Below are 21,806 nucleotides of genomic sequence, written 5' to 3' on the forward strand. Positions count from 1 at the left end.
GGGTGGTGAAGTCATGACCCGTCCCACTCTGCTTCTGATTGGCTACCTTAGCACTCTTACCCTAACCAGTTTCACTCATCGTGCCTAAACTATTGACAGTATATTAAACAGATGCCTAAACCTAACCAAACCTATGGCTGAGGTAATGGCGGAACCAATGTAAAAAAAAGTGGGCAGCGACCATGCCGACATAAATTCTCGGCGTACCACCGGAAGCGGAAGCGCGCATAACAGCCGAACTTTGTGATTGCGAAATTTTTGAGTTTGCCTTTGTTTTTGTTTTTGTACACTTAAATCGCGGGGGAAGACGATGTATCTCTAGTCACAACGACGGTTGAATTCGTTTGTGTATTTTTAAAATGACCAAAGAGAAGCGACACCGGAGGAGGGAGTCTCCGGAGCGGGAGTCCAAAGTGAAGATAAAGCAGGAGACACTGAGCCCGGTTAGGCCACAGACATCCCGCCGCTCGAGGTCGAGATCCAGCGGCAACTCGAGTCCACAGAGGAGAAGAGCGAGCAGGTATGATCGATATATACTCATTATTCGTCATATCATTTTTTTTACGTGTTTTTCCTTTTCTTTTTTTTAATTTGTTTTACCTTGACAGACATAACATAAGCGTTGGCTACTTATTAGCTAGAGATGTTGTTTTGGCTGCTAGTGTTTAAGAAACGCAGCCACAGCCAGTGTTTTGGTTTTCAGTAGATAGATTGTATGTTTTTGGGGGTATTTTTAAAGTAATGTAAGAGCCCGCTTTGTGTTGTTCGTGCCACTGCTAGGTCACCCGCCAGGACTAGGGACCGCTCGCCAGGTAGACGAGAGACCTCTCCCGCCAGACGAGGCAGCAGATCGCCCAGGAACAGAAGAAGTCCACATCGTGGTGCAGATGTCAAAATAAAGCGGGTGATTAAGCTCTAGGCTAAATTATTAACGACATTCAAATGCAGCTTTATAAGAATCAACAGATGCGCCAAGACCGAAAAGTGGCGACATGGCGATTCACTGTTTTACTGACATGTCGTTTCTCCATGTGTTATGGCATATAATAATAATAATAATAATAATAATAATCATAAAGGGCTTCACATGGTTAAACCTGGAATAAAACATTTCAGGATCTCAATGAGGCAATACACATTTTTTTTTTTCAAATATTTTTCAAAGATTCATGAATAAAATACCCAACAATAGGATCCAAACAATTATAATAAAAAATTGATAAGACATGCTGGAAATAAAACTGCAAGATATGTTTTGAGATGCAGCGACAGACAGACTTCCCACTGATTCTTTCAGGCATGTGCCCTTTTTTTTTACTATTTGTACACTTGCTGGACTTGTATAAGGTCCTCATAGTGTATATCACACATGTTCCACTGACACACATCACTTCCCACTGGCATAGACCCATTTGGTATTACAGTGGCTATTGGCATCTAATGTAATGTGAATGTAACAATATAACCTCTGTAATGGCCAATTTGCTCTGGACTAATAATCTTTTTTTTTTTAACTGCCGTCTTACCGAATATCACACAGGAGCGAGAGGAGCATCGGGCTAGTGGTGATGAGCGGAGGAGAAGAAATGACCAGCCAGAGGAGAGGCGGAGCAGGTGGGAATCAGACAGACCACGGGAGAGAGACCGTGGCGGAGACAGACCGAGAGAAAGAGGCGCGTTTGCCCCCCAACAAGCCGAGAGACAGCGGCATGATGAGCGGCGTAGGGAAAACCGTCAGCGGCGTGAAGAAAACCAGGAAGAGGATTTCGGTCGGTCTGAAGGAGGGAGTGACGACACAAATGAACCTCCTGCCGACAAAGAGAAGCCCAACTTTGAATTGTCGGGGGCACTGACAGAAGATACAAACACGTTCCGGGGGGTGGTGATCAAGTACAACGAGCCACCCGAGGCTCGCATTCCCAAGCGCAGATGGCGACTGTACCCTTTCAAGAATGATGAACCTCTTCCAGTCATGTACATTCACAGACAGAGTGCCTATTTGTTGGGGCGTCAGAGAAAAATCGCTGATATCCCCATTGACCACCCATCCTGCTCCAAGCAACATGCAGTATTCCAGTATAGGTAAGAATAAAACAGCTACAGTGTTTTACTCAATCTGTATAATTTAGTCAACGTTAACTCCATGTTGCATTACACTTGGATGATTAATACATGTCTACCTTTCTGTCTTCATCTCTACAGACTGGTGGCGTTTACACGTGCAGACGGCACGCCTGGCCGCAGGGTAAGGCCATACATCATTGACCTGGGTTCTGGCAACGGCACCTACCTGAACAACCAGCGCATAGATCCCCAGCGCTATTACGAGCTCAAAGAAAAAGACGTTATCAAGTTTGGCTTCAGCAGCCGCGAGTACGTCCTCCTGCACGAGTTCTCAGACACAGCCGAGGTGGACGCCAAGCAGGAAGAGGAAGAGGACGACGAGGGCCTCGATGAGTAAATCGTTCCCATAGACTGTGTTGCCCAAGTTCATTCAGGTTAGATAACATCATCATTAGTGTTAATCAAATAGTTGTTTCTACAGGGAATGGAACAATTAATTGAACTGGTAAATGTGGGACTTCATTTAAAATAATGGAACAAGGCTGGTTTGTATATTCTGTAATTACCGAACTATTGCTTAAACCTGCCACAACTGTCTCACAGAAGACTTCCTATTCTCAGGTTGATTGTGTAATGTCCGTGTGATGCATGACTGATCTCACATCCGACAGTGCTCACCATACAAAGTGCTTGGTGCCAGATAAAGATATCTTGCCGAAGTACAATAGTTCATTATATATTTTTGGATCACAGCACAGAGTACAAAGTTTAGCTGAAGACTGATGTCTTGTCTATGTCCAGACTATATGTGTCAATGTACATGATACGTGGAATGTGAACTCTAGAGTTATGTTTAATAAGCATCGCTTATTGTCAGAGTAAAACGTTACAGACATACGACTTGTAATGATATTGCCTTTTTTGCTTTGTAGTGCAGGGAAAATAGTTGGTGCTGTTGTGAGTTTCCTTGCACCAACGCTGTGTGTATTTAAAGACTTCCCCTTTTATTTTTGTCTGCTCTGAATCCCACAGCATTCATAGCAAATTTCCATTTATGTACTGTAAATAAAGACAGTGAAAATTTGGATTGTCTCAAGAGTCTTTAATGTAAATGCCTCGTCAGGGCTTTGTGCATTTTTTTTTATGATTAAAAAAAATACAAATTATATGCATTGAAAGTTGCCTATTTTTATCTTAATTTCTGTTTACCTACTTTTTGTATCTTTGTGTTCATTTGTTTATTAATTCTATGCAAGAAGGAGAAGGAATGAAGTCGCTTTACAAGGTGGCACACAAACAGCAACCCCATTCGATTTTCAACAATCACCACATCACTCTTCTAATATGTAATCTAGCTGAATAATAGTTTTTCACGGCAGATGTCATGCGAGAGCCGAGGCTGTGTGTGTGGCGTCCAGTTTCAGTCTCAAAATGTCAGCGGGCGGAGCAGGAGGGGAGGAGAGGGGAGGAGAGGAGGGCGGGTCGAGGGGAGAGGAGTACCGGGAATGTAGTGGATATGTGGTATGAGCGGAGGCGGTGACGACGCACCTGGGGAATTACAAGAACAAGCAACCGTCCTCTTACGTTTTTTTTTTTCAATGGAGACTGTCCCGACGAAGGACATGCATTAAACTTCGGAGCTGCAGAATAAAGCAGAACATGTATACGACGGAGCGCAGGCGAATGAGCCTGCACGAACTGAGGAGGAAAGATCCAGTGTGGGTGTCAGCTGGAAGTTTGTGGCAGGACCCGCTGGCGATAGAGCTAAGCGCCAGCGGCTCGGGTAAACAGATCGTTTCCCCACGCAGTCGGACCAGAGCGGTGTCCGTGGCATACATTGTCAACGAGGACGCGTCGGTGCCGCAGACTGAGGAGAACTTATCACTGAAATGTCTCAAGGAAGCATGCGCGGACGCACACGCCGTTTTCAAAACCATTCCATTTGAGAGGATATCTATGGGCACCACCGACATACTGGATAGTTTCTACAATGCAGGCAAGTGCAGGCATGCTGACTGTTGGGTATCTTGGATGACACATACGCCCAGTATTACGCAAATTACGCAAACTGACCCGCCCTTTTTATATTTCTCCTACAGATGTAGCGGTGGTTGAGATGAGTGACTCTTTCTGCCAGCCTTCCCTTTTCTATCACCTCGGAGTGAGAGAAAGTTTCGGCATGATCAATAACATTATCCTATACTGTTACAAGCCAGACAGTGATCTGCAGGCTGTCAAGGTAACTTACTGCTGAGAGCGACATTTTGCGTTAAAATAGCTCTGCACTCTGACAGCCATCAGTCATATGGAGTGTTTGGTCAGTAAACATGGGTGTCCCAGCCCCCCAACCCTTTTGCAGTAAACAGAGAATAAGAGAAAGAGAAAGTTCCCACTTTATCCAATCAGGAGAGAGAACTCCACAAAGACGTGGAAACAACCCAAAATGAGGGCATTTGACAACCTGGGAATGAGACTCCACAATCAGCTATCTTTCTCCTTAATCACTTACTGCGCCTTTAAAAGCAACACAACCCCTGTTTATTATTATAGGGTAAATGAGATGGTGAACTAGAGCTGCAGTCATGTATTACAAACTGCCTTAGGGCTTGAAAAGCCTGGTACACTGTGTAAAGAATATGCACCACTTAGGTCAAATTTGAACTGATATAAAAAGGACCTCGAGGTGAGTCCTGCACTATTAACTAATCTGAGGGCCCTATTTTGAAGAGGGGCCATAATTTAGTTTTGAGACATTCATTATTTCACAGCAAACCTTGGACCAAGTTCTGCTAGCAGCGTGGTTGTTCTCTGTGGCTCTATGCAAAATAGTATCGGGATGTGTGTGTTGCTCTGTGTGCACTGTACTCAGTGTAGGTGAGATAAAATGCAGCCAACAGGGGCCCATGATAATTGTTTTTTCCAAGGGCTTCCTGGCATGTGAATAAGCCATGGCTGCAACTAATTCATATTTTCATTACTGATTATTCTGCTGATTATTTTCTTGATTAATCGATTGATGGTTTGGTCTGTAACAGTTCAGAACAGTTCAAACTCTAAAGTCAATTTACAGTTATGTAAAACAAAGACAAGCTGCAAATCTTCATAATTGGGAATCATAAACAAAATTACATCATTCATGAGGTTCCATATGATAAATTTAATGAAGAGGGTATTATGTCTATTATAAATGTGATAAGATGAAGTAAATGATGGAGATGAAATGAAACAAAATCACTCCTCTGCAAGATCTCCCCGTGTGAATTCACCCCTATATAATGCATGCATCGTCTTCCCTCAGGAGCAGTGTGGAAGTTACACCTTCATCCCTTACGTGGTGTCACCTCAGGGCAAAGTGTTTGCCTGTGATGCTACAATGATGACTGGTATGAAAGAGTTGATGCAGCCTTGTTTCCAGCTGGAGCCCCTGCTGACCCTGCTGGTGGACAGACTGGTGCACCTACTTAACAACGTGCATGTTCAGTCCAGGTCAGCAATAAACTGCAGTGCAGTGTGCTTCACCAAAAACATTATCACCTCAGATTACACATGTATTTGGTTATACTGTAACTCACAGCTTTCCCCATGTTTGGCTTTATTTGGCTGATACATTGAAGATAATGAAAGTGTGGGATGTTATGACTCCTCTGCTCTTTCTGCTAACAGCGAGTACTTCCGGGAGTCAATCAGGCATGAGATTCGTATGGCACGGGAACGGTTCAGTGGCCAAGACCTGAGCGAGGAGTTGAGCCGCATCCAGAAACGCCTGGACAGTGTAGAGCTGCTCACTCCTGATATAGTCATGAACCTGCTGTTGTCCTACAGGGACATTCAGGTGTGTGTTTATGTATGCATGTGAGTAAATGCCTAGACATGGAGTGTGTAAAAGGTCTAGGGCTACAACCAGTGTTTATTTTCTTTACTTATTAATCGTTCAATTATATTTCAGATGAAGAAAATGATTGGTTGCAGAGCCTTTTCAGTTTATAGAAAAAAGCAAGTCTTCACTTTTTAAGAAGGGGAACATTTTTAAGGGTTTGTTATCACTTAATATAGTGAAACGTGAAAAAGCCTGTGTTTTATTATGAGAGCATTACTGTTAACGTCATTAAGAAGACAAATTTGGGGACCTAGGAGTACAGTACTGAGTCATGATGAACCAGAACCTTGGATCAGGATTCTGTGTAGATGTAGATATGAGAAAAACAACCATTAAGGTTTGAATGATTATAAGTAATAAATGTTGCAATAATAAAGTATTAAATGTCAGTATCAGATGAGAGAATGGCAAATAATACATTGTAATTCTGCACCTTCTTTTCTCAGGACTACGATTCCATAATCAAACTGGTGGAGACTCTGAACAACCTGCCCATGTGTCTGGTAGCAAAGCATCAGAATATCAAGTTTCATTATATATTTGCTCTAAACAGGTACCCAGATTACTCCTATTGTAGTAATCATAATTAAACTATTGCAATCTGTTCTATGGGTTCAGCCCTTTGTTTTGTGCCATTCTCAGCCTGCATCCTTTATTTGCCCTGTATGTAGAGTATACAAGATATAAAGGGCTTTGATAAAATCCGCTGATATTATTAAATTTTTCCGTATCAGGAGGAATCACCCTGGAGATCGCGCTAAGGCTTTGGAGTTAATTCTGCCTATCGTGGAGTCGGGGGCAAGGTGGCGTCAGATGTCTTCTGCCTGTGTGGTCGGATCTACAAAGACATGTTCATGTGCTCTGGGTTCACTGATCAGCGCAGCAGAGACCAGGCCTGCTATTGGTACAACCAATGTGTTGTGGTGTTTTGTACTTAATACTACAGTTTGTCATGCAGAGCCTACTTGATAATTATCTTATTTTTTGATCGTTGCCACTCGTAAATGGTTGCAGTTTATGTTGTTGGTTTTGTGATGTTACATTTTCCCCCTATCTGTCAGTGTTCCAGTATAATCCTCAATTAATTAATAATATATAATTTTTTATTTGTCAGGTATGGGAAAGCTTTTGAGACAGAGCCAACTCTTCACTCTGGCATCAACAATGTGGTCCTCCTGATGGCAGCTGGCCATGAATTTGAAACTTCCATTGAGCTGCGCAAAATTGGTGCTTAATGCTTTCAGATTCTTTTAGATCATAATGTGTAAGAATACTTATGCATTACACTTTATGTTGTAGAGGTAAAAACCAGGCAGGCTTTGCCACGATGCAACCAACAATTACATTTGTAAGCCCACCATCATTCTGGTTGTTTTTGAAATTATTTAATTAGAATTTTATTTTCCATTTTTCAATACTGGAGGTTTAGAATGTTTTAAGATGAAATGCATTATCCAGAAAACCATTTTTATTTTTCTAACATAATTTACCATAAACTCTTCTTATTAGGAAATGAGTCATTTTACAGTAATTTCATGTTGCTCGTCTTTAAGTGCAAACTAGTACATGTATTTCTAAACACAGCACTTGCATTTCAGATTACACATTATGTTCTTTGGACCAATATACGCACATAATTGTCTTTATAACTGATTTATCTATTAGAATAAATGTAGGGTTACATCCCCAATGCACATAGTATATATGCACATAATAGCTTTGTATTGCCACATGGTTCCTGCTCTGGCTCAGCACCCTGGAAGTAATTGAGTTCATATCTGTCCACAGGGCCATCATATGTTGATGCACATATTAGTCTATTAGTCAGGAAATGTTGAAGTGTTTTCATATTAATTTGTTAATGAATTGTTATGCTCTGTGCTATTATGTTGGCGTTAAGGTGTGACTCTAAGCTCTCTGCTGGGTAGAAAGGGCAGTTTGGAGAAGATGAAGGACTACTGGGATGTCGGCTTCTTCCTCGGAGCAAACATCCTTGCTAACGAATACAGGAAAGTCATTGAGGCCTCTGAGAAGCTCTACAGGTTCAAGGCCCCTATCTGGTGAGGCTATAGGGAGTAAATCATCATTAAGATTCAGTTTGAAGGGCATTTCAGTTTCATTTGCTTGTTAGAAAGCATTTAGAGGGATTTCTGTCTTATACTCAGATTCATTAAGTGGAATAATGACTTTAGTGTATTTTTTTCAGGTTTGTGGCATCCATTATGGAGACGTTCATCCTGTACCGTCAATTTGCCAAACCACCCGAGGTGAAATCTCCTAAACGCGACACAGTGGATTTCTGGATGGAGCTGCTTCTGCAGGCCTGTAAACCCACTGTCTCTACAGACCGCTGCCCAGTAAGACAACACTGATATCCTTAACAGTAACCGTAACAATAAAAATAAAATAAATAATAATATTAAAGTATTTATAAACTGGGACCCACCATTGTCCATTTTAACCTTAAGGTTAATACACACTACTGTAAGACTGTTACAGTATGGTGGGATTTGGTCAGGAATGGAGAAAGCAAAACAGTTTTGACCTCCTATTATAAATAAATGAAAGCTATGGGCTGTTATAAAATATTGCTAATAGGATTTTAATTTTGAATTGTTGTTTCTCAGGTGCTCGTTCTGGAGCCCAGTAAACTCCTGCAACCAGCTATTGTGTGTGTGAGCGAGGAGGACGAAAGTCGCACTGTCCAGTTGAAACACGTCACGTCCTTAAAGGTATGTAGACAGTCTGCCCCCCAACCCTGGGCCACCTTCTTATCAGAATACGTGTGTCTGCCGTACATACAGGATGCAGATTAAATTACATAACAGGAAGAACTTTTCTCATGCTGATTTATGGTCCAGTGAATGTTTAATCAGGGTGTGCTCTTTGACTTACTGCATAGCTCAGGGCTTTTTACTTTCTTTCTCTTGCAGGCACACATATATACAAACAAGAGCTGCTATGTCATGTGTAACATACTTTCTTAATTCCGTGTTTTAAACTTCATCCTTGATTCCACAGAAAGGCTTACACCAGTGGACTTTCCCAGCCTCTGCAATTCGGGGAGTGAGGTAAAGTGGAGTACAGCATGTGCTAACACCACTCAAATATCTGCTCTCAGTTCTGGGTGTGGTCAGGCCTGTAAGTAAAGCCTGAGGACCCAAAACATACAGGTTGTCTGGGAAACCTTGGCTGTCAGTGAGATTCTTGTTCTGGTTTCAGGCTTTGCTTCTTTTTTCGTTTGTTAAGCTTTTTGTTGACTCCTCTCTGGCTACCGATCTGGGTTGCTGTGTACTTTAGCCTCGTTTTGTCTGCCTGATTTGCCACATGGGCAATTTACAGCAAATACCTAAAACAGTCAGCTGCTGGGTCACAAACACATAACATTATCAGATTGTACTATGTTTGTGGAAAGATAAGAAACTATTTTTTTCCTTGGTGCAGGGCCTTGCTCTTCATCAACACTTACTGAGTTAATCACTTTTCCCTGATATCCTTTGCAATGCAAACACACACTATTGGTTCCCTGCAGCAGAAAAGGGGTTGATAGATACAGTCCATTTTAATCAACATCCTTTGTGTTTAGTGGAAACCATTTGCTTACAGCTATTTGATACTGCCTTTCTAAACAAATAAATGAGTGATGATGACTATTTGAAGAGTTGAAATATTTATTTGCTTTTTTCCTTCTTAAGTGCTTCAAAGATTGATGAGCGGAGCTGCTTCCTGTATGTCCACTATAACTCAGATGACTTCCAGCTCTGCTTCCCCTCTGAGCTGCACTGTAAAGGGTGAGTACGTTGGCAAAGATACAGCGGGGCCCTGTGTGTCTGTGTGTGTGTGTGTGTGTGTGTGTGTGTGTGTGTGTGTGTGTGTGTGTGTGTGTGTGTGTGTGTGTGTGTGTGTGTGTGTGTGTGTGTGTGTGTGGCAGTGTGAATGATTTGCTCACTGACCAACTGACTGGCTAGATAAAGATGAACAGACATCATTACAGGGTGTGGGGAGATAATCACAGGTCGACAGACAAATAGACAGACTAGCTTTGCAGACTAGTGGGTGGCCTGGATAAATGAGTATGATGTAATTACAGTCTATGAGTCATATTGCGTTTATTGATCTTTAGGAAATCCCCTTTGGACAGATTTGTTCACTCTTAAAGACTTGACCCAAATCAAAACTTCTAACCTCTTTTGGTATACCACTGCTGATAGGTTAAGTATTGTGAGATGCCACTTCAGTACAACGGAAGTGAATTAACTTATTATTTTTCGTGATACAATGTCCTGGTTCCTAGTGGACTGTAGACCGTTTTCCTTGGAACTTACCACCAAAAACATCAATGTAAAACTGAAACTATGTGCATAGCTACATATTATTTGAAGAAAGTTAAATTTAGTTGGAAATATTTTTTGTGATTGAGGGTTTCTTGTAAACAAACAAAAGTTGTGACCTTGATCGTACACATTTTGTGTGCCATTGAGGTCCAACAAACATGTTGTTGAGTGCATTTTCCTCCCAATAAAGCCAACTTTTCTTTTCTAAATAGAATTCTAAATCTTGCCTTGTATACATTCATGTTGTGTTGTAGCAAACCTCTTTTGTACTGCCTTATTTCACTGTTTACTTAATGTAAATGTGACAAAAATATGACATAAAAGTACTGTATCAGAGAATATCATAAGCCAAATATGAGACCAAAGAAAAATAAAGGAAGAAAATGGAGAAAAAGACAAAAAAATATGTTGCTAACAAGATAAAACAGTTGTTGTTCTGTGCAAAGTAAACTATGCAGTTATTGATATGAGAAACCTCATTGTGTGCATACAGACATGCAGTGTGTATTTTCGTTGTATTTTCAATGACTCACAATGGCTCACAATTGTGCGTAAAGGTCTTTGTGTGCCCTATATAATCAAATGGGGATTCACTCATAAAAACATTGCTCTTCTTTCACTAGATTCTGCGAGCTGGTAAACTCTCTACTTCAGCAGGCTGAAGACTCTGCTCAGGACCTGAACCATCTAACTGAGGGAATACTAGAGGTCAGTCACAGTCCTCCATTCTCTCTGAGGCAGAGTGGGCTCTGTATTTGGTCTCACTTGCCTCAACAAGTAGAAAACAACTGTTAACTGGCTGGAAGTCAAATTCTGAGGAACAGAAAACAAAAGCATTCCTTTAACATTGTGTTAATTCCACAGTATTTCACATAAACTCACATTTGTTTGTGTATTTATTCTCAGAATACTGGAATACTTTTTAATGTCAGAAGTCCCTGAATGAAACATCTGTTCTCTCACTCTTTACATTTATCTCCTATCCTACTTGTGGTTGCTTGTGAAATTCCTCACTATTCCTCTGATGCTCCAACTTTCACTCACTGCATTCTCACTCATGCTCACTTCTTTTTTTTCTCTAGTATATCTATGAGACCAATGAGAATAGAGACAAGGTGGTTCTGGGCAAAGGGACGTACGGTGTGGTGTACGCTGGGAGGGACTTGAGCAACCAAGTACGCATCGCCATCAAGGAAATCCCTGAGAAGGACAGCACGTATGAGAAACCAACACTCACACTGTTTTTCACATTCAGTCATCCTTCAGTGGGAGACACAGAGCTGCACTGTTTCTCACAAGAAGGTTTTTTCCATAACACCCATAACGGGAAAGGATTTGGCAGTGATGATACTCACTGGCATGCTCTGAATCCCCGATGCTCTTTAGGACTCTTGGGGGAGATGGATGAATGTTTATACTTTTCAGTCTTTGTTTGTCACTCTATACTCTGCACAAAAAAGTTTAGGCTTAATTTGACGATTCCGTCAAAGGAAATATGATATTTAAATCACTCAGAGTATTTTTCTTCTCTATCTATCACTCTTCTTATTTTGTTATTATCAAGCTGGATTCACTTATCAGCAACAAAAAAAGACTCAAACTGAGAAAGAATGTGATTGATTAGTCGGTGTGCAGTGACGATCCAGATGTAAAGAAACAAAATAGAATTGACAGAGAGAGAGGAAAAAACGTTTGGTGTTGTCATGTGACATAACGTATAAAGCGTTTTCAAGCGCTTTTAAAGTTGTTACTTCTCTGGACCATTTAATTTATTCATGTGAAATGCAAACCTTTCAACCTACTGTTCTGATAAACACATACTGCATGTATCAGAGAGGAAATGTTGCTCATCATTCACAGCTGACAAAGAGAATTTAGTCATGCATCTCCCAGACTGACTAATTATAAACTAGTTTATCTGGAATTCTGAGGTATGGAAACACTGGGTATGACATTCACAGTCCTGTAACTTCTGTGTGTATATTTTGTGTGTGTGTGTGTGTGTGTGTGTGTGTGTGTGTGTGTGTGTGTGTGTGTGTGTGTGTGTGTGTGTGTGTGTGTGTGTGTGTGTTTGTGTGTGTGTCCATCCTGCATGTTTTAAGATATTGAACAATCATATGAGATGTTGTACTGTTGACCAAAACTTCACAGTCACATTTTCCCCTCCCAGGTACTCCCAGCCCCTCCATGAGGAGATAGCTCTGCACAAGAGGCTAAAACACAGAAATATTGTCCAGTACCTGGGCTCTGTCAGTCAGGATGGTTTCATCAAGATCTTCATGGAAGAAGTTCCTGGAGGTATGAATCCTTAAATATAAAACTTCCGATACATAGCTTTAATGATAAGTTTAGGATAAATGTCCAGTACAGATCAACTCTGATAATGTTTGCTGCTTATACAGTTACTGATGCCTTTTCACTTTTATTTCACACAGATACCTGGACTAATACATCAGTGTTGCACTCTGTTTTCCATGTAATCTACAAACTACATTAATATTATTAACATTGATATTAATAATAGATCATCAGATTAAATAATGTTTTTTGAAACTTCCAGTGGAATAAAAACAGAGGGAGGGTGCAGGAGGGACTGGCAAAGAAGTCATGAGTTGGTTTTTCAGAAGGGCCAACATAAGGAAGTCCCGCCCCTGCTTTCAAGTCTGCATTTCCCTAGTTACTGTGTGGCTTTGTTACAGGATAATGCCTTTACTAAGCATCAAGGAAGTCAGCGTCTGCCTTGTGTTTAAATTTGTAAGTGGGATTGTGTAATACCTACTGGAAGCCAGTTTTAAGAAAGTGGGTGGTTCCAAAGACATCCTGCTCATTAGAGAAAAATCTCTTTAGACAATGATGAGATTGACAGATAAACATCTGAAAATATGTGAACAATTCCAGTACAAAGCTGGATTTGATATTAACAGATGTAGCTGAGCAACTGTTGAGAAATAAAAAACAGGAAATTGTATTTGCCGTTGTGAAATGATGTTTTATTCACATTTCTGCCTTCATGGATATGTCAGAAATAACATTTTCACAACAGGATCTGTTCTGAAAAATACAAATCAGCTTATATAATTTTACATTCCCGCTTGTAGGAAGTTTGTCATCTCTCCTACGCTCCAAATGGGGTCCTCTGAAGGACAACGAAGCCACCATCATCTTCTACACCAAACAGATCCTGGAGGGGCTCAAATACCTTCATGACAATCAGATAGTCCACAGAGATATTAAGGTGAGCAGAGCACCCTGGGACCTATTATTTCCCTTTCTAGAATCATTTCATCTTAGCTTTATGGTATAAGATGGTTGTGTTTGCGAAACATCTCAGTGTGGGTAATTTGTCTTTGCTGCAGGGTGACAATGTATTGATCAACACATATAGTGGAGTGCTGAAGATCTCAGACTTTGGAACCTCCAAACGATTAGCAGGGATCAACCCCTGCACTGAGACATTCACTGGTAAGAGGCTGTGTAGACTCCATCTTGTTTCACATACTTTGATTCAGTGATTCCCATTTACAGATTTTACTACATTATAAGGATAAGCTGTATTTTTATGTTTGTAGGGATCAGTGCTTGCATTTTAATCACTTATATGATAATTTTTCCATAGGAACTCTCCAGTACATGGCCCCAGAGATTATAGACCAAGGGCCTCGGGGTTATGGGAAGCCGGCCGATATCTGGTCCCTAGGGTGCACTATTATAGAGATGGCAACAGGCAAAACACCCTTCCATGAGCTGGGAAGTCCTCAGGCAGCCATGTTCAAGGTAAATAAGGGAATGCTGTATTTTATGTATATACATGCAGGACATGCATACATGCACCTTTGATAAATACATGAATATAGTGGCGTTTTCATAAAAGGATAGTTATAAATTTGGCAAACTTTAATATTTTTTGTAAGGGTAATGGACATTAGTGGGGCTTAAGCCTCTTGAGGAAAAATGACTTTTAGGTTGTTATTTGTGGTTTTGAGTGAAATGTCTCAAAAATGTTGCCCTGAGGTTGAATTGTATTGACTCTTGACTCTCCATTAACTTCTCATCTAGGGCCATCATGTGGTCAAAATCTTATTTTAACAAACTTTTTCCTTTTTCTTTTTTCTTTTTTTACCAAATGCCTGCAAAACTAATGACATCCCTATCAGCACCGAGTTGGTTGTATGAGAATAAAAATGCTGTTCATTGACAATATAACGCCATATTCATAAAATCTGTTATAAATTAAATGACGGTCTTTGGCTAATGTGATATTTGATACATATTTGTTTTTGTAGGCACTTCAGTGTTATTGGACTAACTTTGATATATCAGAGTTTCCCAGTCATAATTATGAACTGGACGTTGATGTGACCACTATTTACAAGTCAGAAATGTGTAATTACCATTTAAAGAACATGGCATCAGTACAGCGTCACAGAGCCACTGTAGATTCTTGTTGAACAAATATTAGCAAAAAATGTTTATTAACAAAAACAATTGACAATTTTATTGCCCCAATCCTGTAAAGGTGGGCATGTTTAAGATCCACCCCAAGGTTCCAGAGTGCATGTCAGACGCGGCAAAGGGCTTCATCATGAACTGCTTCACGCCGAACCCAGATGACAGAGCCACGGCCGCAGAGCTGCTGATGGACACCTTCCTCCGGTCGTCCCCTAGGAAGAGGACCAAAGCTCCACAGGAAATAGAATCTAAAGACTCTTCTGGTGAAGCATCAGTACTCATCATATCCACACACTGCTCTTCTTTCTCATATATGTTATCAGTTTATCTAAATTGCTTCCTTTTCCCACCACAAAATCTTATGTTGTTATTGCACCTGTCATGATACCTGTGTTGTTGTAAAACCTTGTAAATGTCAGAGATTTTGAACAGTCAGACATCTAACCACAATGTTTCTGGCTTTTGCAGCTGACTATCAACGCAGCCTGTCTGTACCTATCTCCATCCTTGTGGAGGACACTGATTCGTTCTCAGGTTCAATCGACCTGTCCTGTTCCCTGGACCTCAGGAGGCCTCAGTCCACCCTCAGAGCAGATGAAATCTCAGAGAGCCCACCAAGCACCAGCTTCCTGCCGTAAGTCATAATAGATTATTGCTCAACACAAGAGGAAATCCTTATAATCTCTGCATCAGCCATGGGTCTACAGGATCTTACGTCAGTGGCAAACCACATTGAGGTTTCAGTCCAATAATCTGGTGCAGCTACATCCTGTGTAGGTATAAAATGGAGGGTAAAATGCCACCTTCAAATGCCACAGTCTACAGATAACAACGTTTTTTTTTTTTTGCTTTTTCATTTCAGTACATATATGACTTGTTTTTTCATTTTTATCTGTTGATCTGGTGCGATTGATCTCCCCATTGCCCTCTACTGTCCAGAATACCAGAGGACTCTCCATCAGAAATGTGCAGTCCAGCCTCAACAGAGGAAAATATTGGTCTTTTTATGTTGAGAAAGGACAGTGAAAGGAGAGCCACACTGCACCGAGTCCTCACTGACTACATCAGTCTTGTCGTCTTTAATATACAGGAGTCTGTGCCTCAGGTGGGTGAAGAAAAGTAACAACAACACAGGTCAAAACATTGTGAAATCTATTAAGTGTGTGGCTTTGTACATGAAATTTTATTTATTTGTTTGTATATTTAAGAGGGATGTATTGTATATACGGCATCTAACTAAAGCTAAACTGAGGCCCCTGTCCCTGGTTAGGCTTTTAAATTCAAGTTAAAACAATTAAATAAATAAAGATCACAAGACAGCTTCAGAATACAAATAGCAGGAAAAGTGTTGAATCACCAGTTATTGGCCAGTTATTTTATTTAGCTGTCTTTCAATATCAACAAAGTTTTTCCTAATAGGCAAAGACATCATGTGTAAATGACAATTAGGCTTGTTGTTGCACTGTTGGCATTGCCAAAAGCCAAAATTATGAACCTCCATGTGATCCAACAGCCGCATGACATTTCTGTCTGCTGTGAGTGCAACTTTAATACCAGTGTTGGCTGGCAAGTTTATAATTTTGAGACTAATGGCATTGTTGCTATCTTATTTTAAACTACCTTTTTTTTACACTTATAAACTGTTATGTCTGTGCACAAAAGCATTTCTCCCCAAAACTTGCAAACAAATTTATAGGCTTTGACAGTTTTACTCAGTTAATTGTAGGTCAAACATTTTTATGATGTAGGATTTTATGAAAATTTAAGAGATAATAGCTGTGTTTTATTGTAGGAATTTAAATATCATATCTGCACAACATGTTTTGATCAGAGAGTAGAGGAACTGAGATGATTAGAAAATTAATATTACTGCAATTATTGTTATTAGTATCACAGCTAAAAATTCTGAATTGGTCCATCCATAATACAATAAACTAAAAAAAGACTGGTACTATCCAAGTAAAGAGCCCTATTGTGAGATAAATAAGTCCTTATGTATTTCCAGCACAATGAGAACCATAGAAGTACAGTATCTTATTTTTTTTCAATGTTTTTGTTATATTAAAAGCATGGCGAGGGATCATCAATAACTGCAGACCACATCACCCAACTCATTGGCTGCTTGCGAGACAACATCCGTTCCCCGGACAGGAAGCAGCTGACAAGTAGCCTGCTGGACCTTCGAACCACACTGCTCACTGCCGCAGTATCACTGAACAGCCTGCAGGTGGTGCTGTTCAGCTTCCAAGATGCAGTAAGTTACTTAAGCCGTTGTGAAATTTCTGGGTCGAACATCACTCTTCTCATAATTGTGTTAACCTACCTGCTCCGTATGTAGGTGAAGAAGGTGTTGAGGCAGCAGCAAGTGAAACCTCACTGGATGTTTGCTCTGGACAATCTGCTGAGACAGGCAGTCCAGGAAGCCATTACTGTGCTCCTACCAGGTAGAGCTTCATCCTATGCTGTATAGGTTCAGAAGTTAAAGGTTAGGGTTAAATCCTTGCAGAGACCAGTGGATATTAAAGGGAAAATGTGGTAACATTTATATTTTTCTCCTTTTGTATCTTGTTTGTACGTTCTTTTGTTTATTTGCTTGTTTGTTTACTTTTTAGAGATTCCTATTGTTTATTTATTCACTGTCTATCCACCCATCCATCTACCATCCAACCACTCCCCTCTTTGCCTCTCAGAGCTGAAACTCCAACTGCAGTCCTCATTTGAGATTGAGGACAGCACTCCTGAGGAACAATGTGGTGACCCAGACTCTTCTGTAATTCCCACCCCTGACCAGCTGGTGGTGCAAGCAGACGAGCAAGAAAAAACACCAGTAAATGAGATCTTGCCTACAGCCAGCCTCAGCTACCCTGCAGACCTCGTGCTCAACATAAACTGTACCCTCAGTGAGAAACTGAAGGACCTACGACTAGAGACCAGAGGGTAGCTTTCATATTCGCCGTGTTGTATTTAAGTTTTTTAGAGATTTTGGGAAGAGCAGCAGTTTGCATCATTGTCATTATTGTTGTTTAGTTTTTAAGGCTACATAAAATGACATTTGGAATTGAAATGAAATGTTTTTTTTGCTGTGAAAAAATACAAAGACCACTAACACTGGGCAGGACACAGTGATTAATATGAATTTTCAGTTGCACTGCTTTCTGCTGAGTTAGCATGGCTGTTTGTGTTTCAGACTGCTGTGTCAGCTGAATGAGAAGGAGAAAGAGTACCAGGAGCTACTGAGGAACTCTGTCCAGAGAAAACAGCAACAGATAGATGCACTGAGGAAAGCAGCAGTCACTGAAGGTAATTTTGTTTTAACTACACAGTTTGTTACATCCATGTAGATAGCACGAGAACTTTGGTATTAGTGCCAGGTGAGTTTTCATAGTAAGAATTGTCTTGGTAGGTTTTCTGGAGTACCATTTATGCCGAATCAGAACAGTTCAGATACTGTAGTTTTAGATAAATTGTTAAATGAAAAGTTAATACAATACTCACATTTCATATGGTTGTTGGGAGAGTTATGGATCAAGGAGGGGAGGTAAAATACACAGTTTTCTTTCTTTGCAAAAATACAGTCGTAGGTAGCCAAAGTTAATATGAGGGCTGATCAGTCTGTTTGCATCTATTGTCGGGATGTATCTGGATGTATCCAGCCACTGTAGTTCAGCAAAAAAACATGTCCCCGGAAATACAAATAACGAATTTTGGACTAGAAATATTGTTATTTTGGAATATATCCACTCATGGATCAAATAGTCTTTCTTCTAGTAGTTTTGACTTTGGTCTGTGGAAACCTGCCCATCCAGTACTCCTAGTAGGTTAAAACAAACATTGTATATTCTTTTTGATCTGGGTCAGGCGTCATCATCAAACCTCTAAATCCAGGTAAAGTAAGTGTTTGTTGTGGTTCCCCCTGCTTATAATATTAAGTAAAGGAAACATATCAAATAAAAATACTTTATATTAATTACAAATTGTTAAATTATATTACTTTTTCATGTATCTGAAGTTGTTTTCCAATAACATGAGTATCTAAAAGTTAGTAAGCTCTCAGCCTGCCGCTAATGATTAGCTGCACAAGCTGCAGCATGACCAGCATTGCATCAAGGGACCAAGCCCTCTTTGGATTATCAATAGACTCAGTGATTCTCATTACTGTTTCTTAAAACTTGTACCAGTCAATCCCTACCACACCTCAGCTTCGGGCTCTGGATTTCTGCCTGACTGGTTTGTGTCGGAGGCGTAGACCATTGGATCATCAGCTAATGTGCTCAAACTCGACTTGTCTGTTTGCATAATGATTATACAGTATGCCTGCGGAAACACGATAAGTGTTTATGTTGTGTGTAACATCAACACCGTGAGATGCAGTATGTCTGTAATGCATCAGGCCTGAATGGTTGTTATCTCTGCACATTATAGATGATGGGTTGGCTTCACAGAAAAGCTCTAATCCCGAAGTGAAGGCTTTGGTGCGCTGGCTAAAGTCTGTCCCTGTGGATCAAGACACAATCGATAAGGTAAATTCAAGTGAAGCTTTTTTTTTTTTACCTGAGGCTGGTTGGTGTTACTCATCTACCCACTGTTAATCCACACCTGTGTGATCCTGTTTTCTAGTTGCTCTCTCATGAATTCACCTTGGACTGTCTCCTCTACATTGCCTCCAGGGATGACTTGATGTACTGTGGAATAAGGTAAGCTGTCTCCACACATCGCCCTCACACTATCTACCCATACAGAAACGCAAGAAAGGATTGCCCTAAGAGACTGTGGTGTAGAAAAGATGCAGTCTACCTTGTTAGTTTGAGTTTCATCAAACAAACCCTGGTGGTGTTTGAGATAGCCCGTTTGTAACACTGAATTTAAATCTGTCCACATTTGCTGTTTCAGAGGGGGCATGTTGTGTCGAATCTGGGCAGCTATCACAGCTCGCAGGAAGACCCAGCTCAGCACACACAATGAGGACAGTGAGGACACTCTTCTTTAATGGCTGCTGATGTTGTACATCAAAAGGACAGATTTATTGACGGGCTGGCCCTGTGTCATCTGGAGCAAGTGAGGCAGAAGTGAACATAACTGACTTTGCAGGAAACTACTGTAAAGCAGGATAGATTCTGGTTACCTTGTTGAACTGTGAATGTATTTCTTTTTTTTGGTTTGTTTTCTTTTTTACAGATACTGACCACTTCTTCCAGTTTTTGTGCATGTGAGAAACAATGCAAAAAATCTTAAAAGTTAGATCTTGCCAGCATTTTATATTTCTCAGGATTTTGCTAAGGGAGACAATATTTATGCCTTCATAAAAAACTGCATAGTGGAGTATTGATTTGTCTACACAAAACACATTTAATGGTTTTTTAATGGTGCCTTCTGATGATGCTGTTTTACTGTCTTTTACAGAAAACTTAGCAGGACCTAAGTTATTAAGGGCATACTGTATTTAAGATGAATGTACCTGAATTCGTGGGGGAAAACATGGATTATGTGTACTGTATATCCTGTTAAAACTCATTCAGGTAATAAACAGGAAACCTTAAATCTCTCTGTACTGGCTTGTTATCTGCATGCAGCCATTTGTTTGAAACTGGGAGTGACGTAGGCTGGAAGAAGTGATGAAGTGATGAACAGTCCTAAAATTCCACACGTGTTCCCTCATCTGTTTTCACAATGTTGACATCTCCTTAGAAACAGTGACTGTGACTGTGTGTGTGTGTGTGTGTGTGTGTGTGTGTGTGTGTGTGTGTGTGTGTGTGTGTGTGTGTGTGTTTTATCGTGTAGCCATGCTTCTGTGTAGCTCTACTGTTTGAGTTTTAGACTGTCTTTTCCTCATTTCTTCAAGGTACTTAATAGAGTTAAAACATGGGTTTAGGGTTCAGACTTTATAAGGCTTGAGTAATATCAGGAATGGTAAAATGGGGGCTGGGAAAGGCTAGGATCAGAACGTTGAGGGATAAAGCACTAGGCAAAAACATTTCACATACATGTATTAAAAGATTTTTTCCGTATATATCTGATTGGTTTTTTTTAGCCAGTGTGTCATTATTGCCTAGTAATCTCAGTGGTCTTGTGTGAGATCAGAGGATGTTCGTTATTTTGATAAGCTCAACAGTGGCTTGTTAAATGCCATATGCATGTCAGCTCTCATGCTCTGTCAATTGGGATATGACTTCATTGTGAGATTGGGCTAGGCCTCTAATAGCCACGGCACTCACTAAAGATATGAGTAATGTCTTAATCATAATTTAGTTTTGAACCGCTGGCTGTAACAGTCGTTTTAAAGGATGTGTTTATGTTCCTTTTGCTTGACCTTGTGTGAGCTGACGTGCCTATTTGAGTGCAATCAATTCCTAATCAAATGAGACAAAACAAGTACCTGAAATATTGGAAAAACCCAACCATAATTTAAAATATGTTTATATATGTTCATTGTCCCTCACCCAGATGCTGTCAAGCGAGTAATTAGAATCGGCTGCAGCCCATCTACAGCAGCAACTACTAAAACTGCCCTTTGCCTTTCCTGTCTTTACAGATTTATTATATCATTTATTCATTCAGCATCAAGGTCCAAACAAAGCTCTTCATCCCCATTGGCCAAAATACTGATTAAGCCTCTCAGCACAAAGATCACAATCTTTGATTTACCTCTGCAATAATTCAGAATGCTGAACAAATCAGAAGGTGGACGGACAATAAATCAAGTCAGGCATCTTCTTCCTATGTCCTTGGATGGTGTCAGAAAAGAAATTAATACTCAGGATGAAGCCAAATTGAATTTAGTTGATAAAATCTCCTCACTCCAATCGCCCGCTTTCCTGTTATTTGTGTAATAAATTAATTTTGTGATAAATGCACAGACATATTCTCTGGATACATGACAATATAAACAGTGCTCTACTGTGGGGTTTCTATGATGATGATTCGCAGAACTTACATAGAACAGTGTGCTAATATTCATCTTGAACTAGAGGAACCCCCCAAATAATATACATAAAGCTATGCTGTCTACCCATGTCTAACTGAGAGCTACATCCTCTGTTAAACCTACCACACATAATGTTACATCCTCCTTAAAACTGCTAAGT

At 40.3% G+C, this 21,806-nt stretch overlaps 2 protein-coding genes across 2 annotated transcripts; both read left to right on the forward strand.

Annotated features, from left to right (window-relative positions):
* Positions 1-211: 211 nt before the first annotated feature.
* On the forward strand, positions 212-3,149 carry snip1 (Smad nuclear interacting protein). The gene is made up of 4 exons (XM_051405830.1): positions 212-520; positions 781-904; positions 1,541-2,082; positions 2,203-3,149. The coding sequence occupies exons 1-4, from the start codon at positions 360-362 to the stop codon at positions 2,459-2,461; spliced, it is 1,086 nt and encodes a 361-aa protein (XP_051261790.1). The 5' UTR covers positions 212-359; the 3' UTR covers positions 2,462-3,149.
* Positions 3,150-3,565: 416 nt separating this feature from the next.
* si:ch211-1i11.3 (mitogen-activated protein kinase kinase kinase 5) lies at positions 3,566-20,262 on the forward strand. The gene is given in 29 exon segments (XM_051405828.1): positions 3,566-4,060; positions 4,164-4,303; positions 5,363-5,550; positions 5,728-5,896; positions 6,388-6,494; positions 6,676-6,731; positions 6,734-6,845; positions 7,056-7,168; positions 7,842-8,001; positions 8,148-8,298; positions 8,569-8,673; positions 8,963-9,012; positions 9,637-9,732; positions 10,899-10,983; positions 11,358-11,491; positions 12,446-12,573; positions 13,374-13,510; positions 13,632-13,737; positions 13,892-14,049; positions 14,792-14,987; positions 15,193-15,358; positions 15,664-15,829; positions 16,793-16,978; positions 17,063-17,168; positions 17,415-17,661; positions 17,912-18,024; positions 19,147-19,244; positions 19,342-19,418; positions 19,615-20,262. Coding segments are annotated over 29 exon segments (3,984 nt in total). The 5' UTR covers positions 3,566-3,723; the 3' UTR covers positions 19,712-20,262.
* Positions 20,263-21,806: the final 1,544 nt, after the last annotated feature.

This window comes from Dicentrarchus labrax, unplaced genomic scaffold, assembly GCF_905237075.1.
Source record: "Dicentrarchus labrax unplaced genomic scaffold, dlabrax2021, whole genome shotgun sequence".
NCBI lineage: Eukaryota > Metazoa > Chordata > Actinopteri > Moronidae > Dicentrarchus > Dicentrarchus labrax.

What these genes read in the sequence shown, in the direction of transcription:
- snip1 (XM_051405830.1), top strand. Translation starts at nt 360, where the DNA reads ATGACCAAAGAGAAGCGACACCGGAGGAGGGAGTCTCCGGAGCGGGAG. An exon ending in CAGAGGAGAAGAGCGAGCAG is followed by an intron (nt 521 to 780) that starts GTATGATCGATA and finishes TGCCACTGCTAG; the next exon opens with GTCACCCGCCAGGACTAGGG. An exon ending in CAGATGTCAAAATAAAGCGG is followed by an intron (nt 905 to 1,540) that starts GTGATTAAGCTC and finishes AATATCACACAG; the next exon opens with GAGCGAGAGGAGCATCGGGC.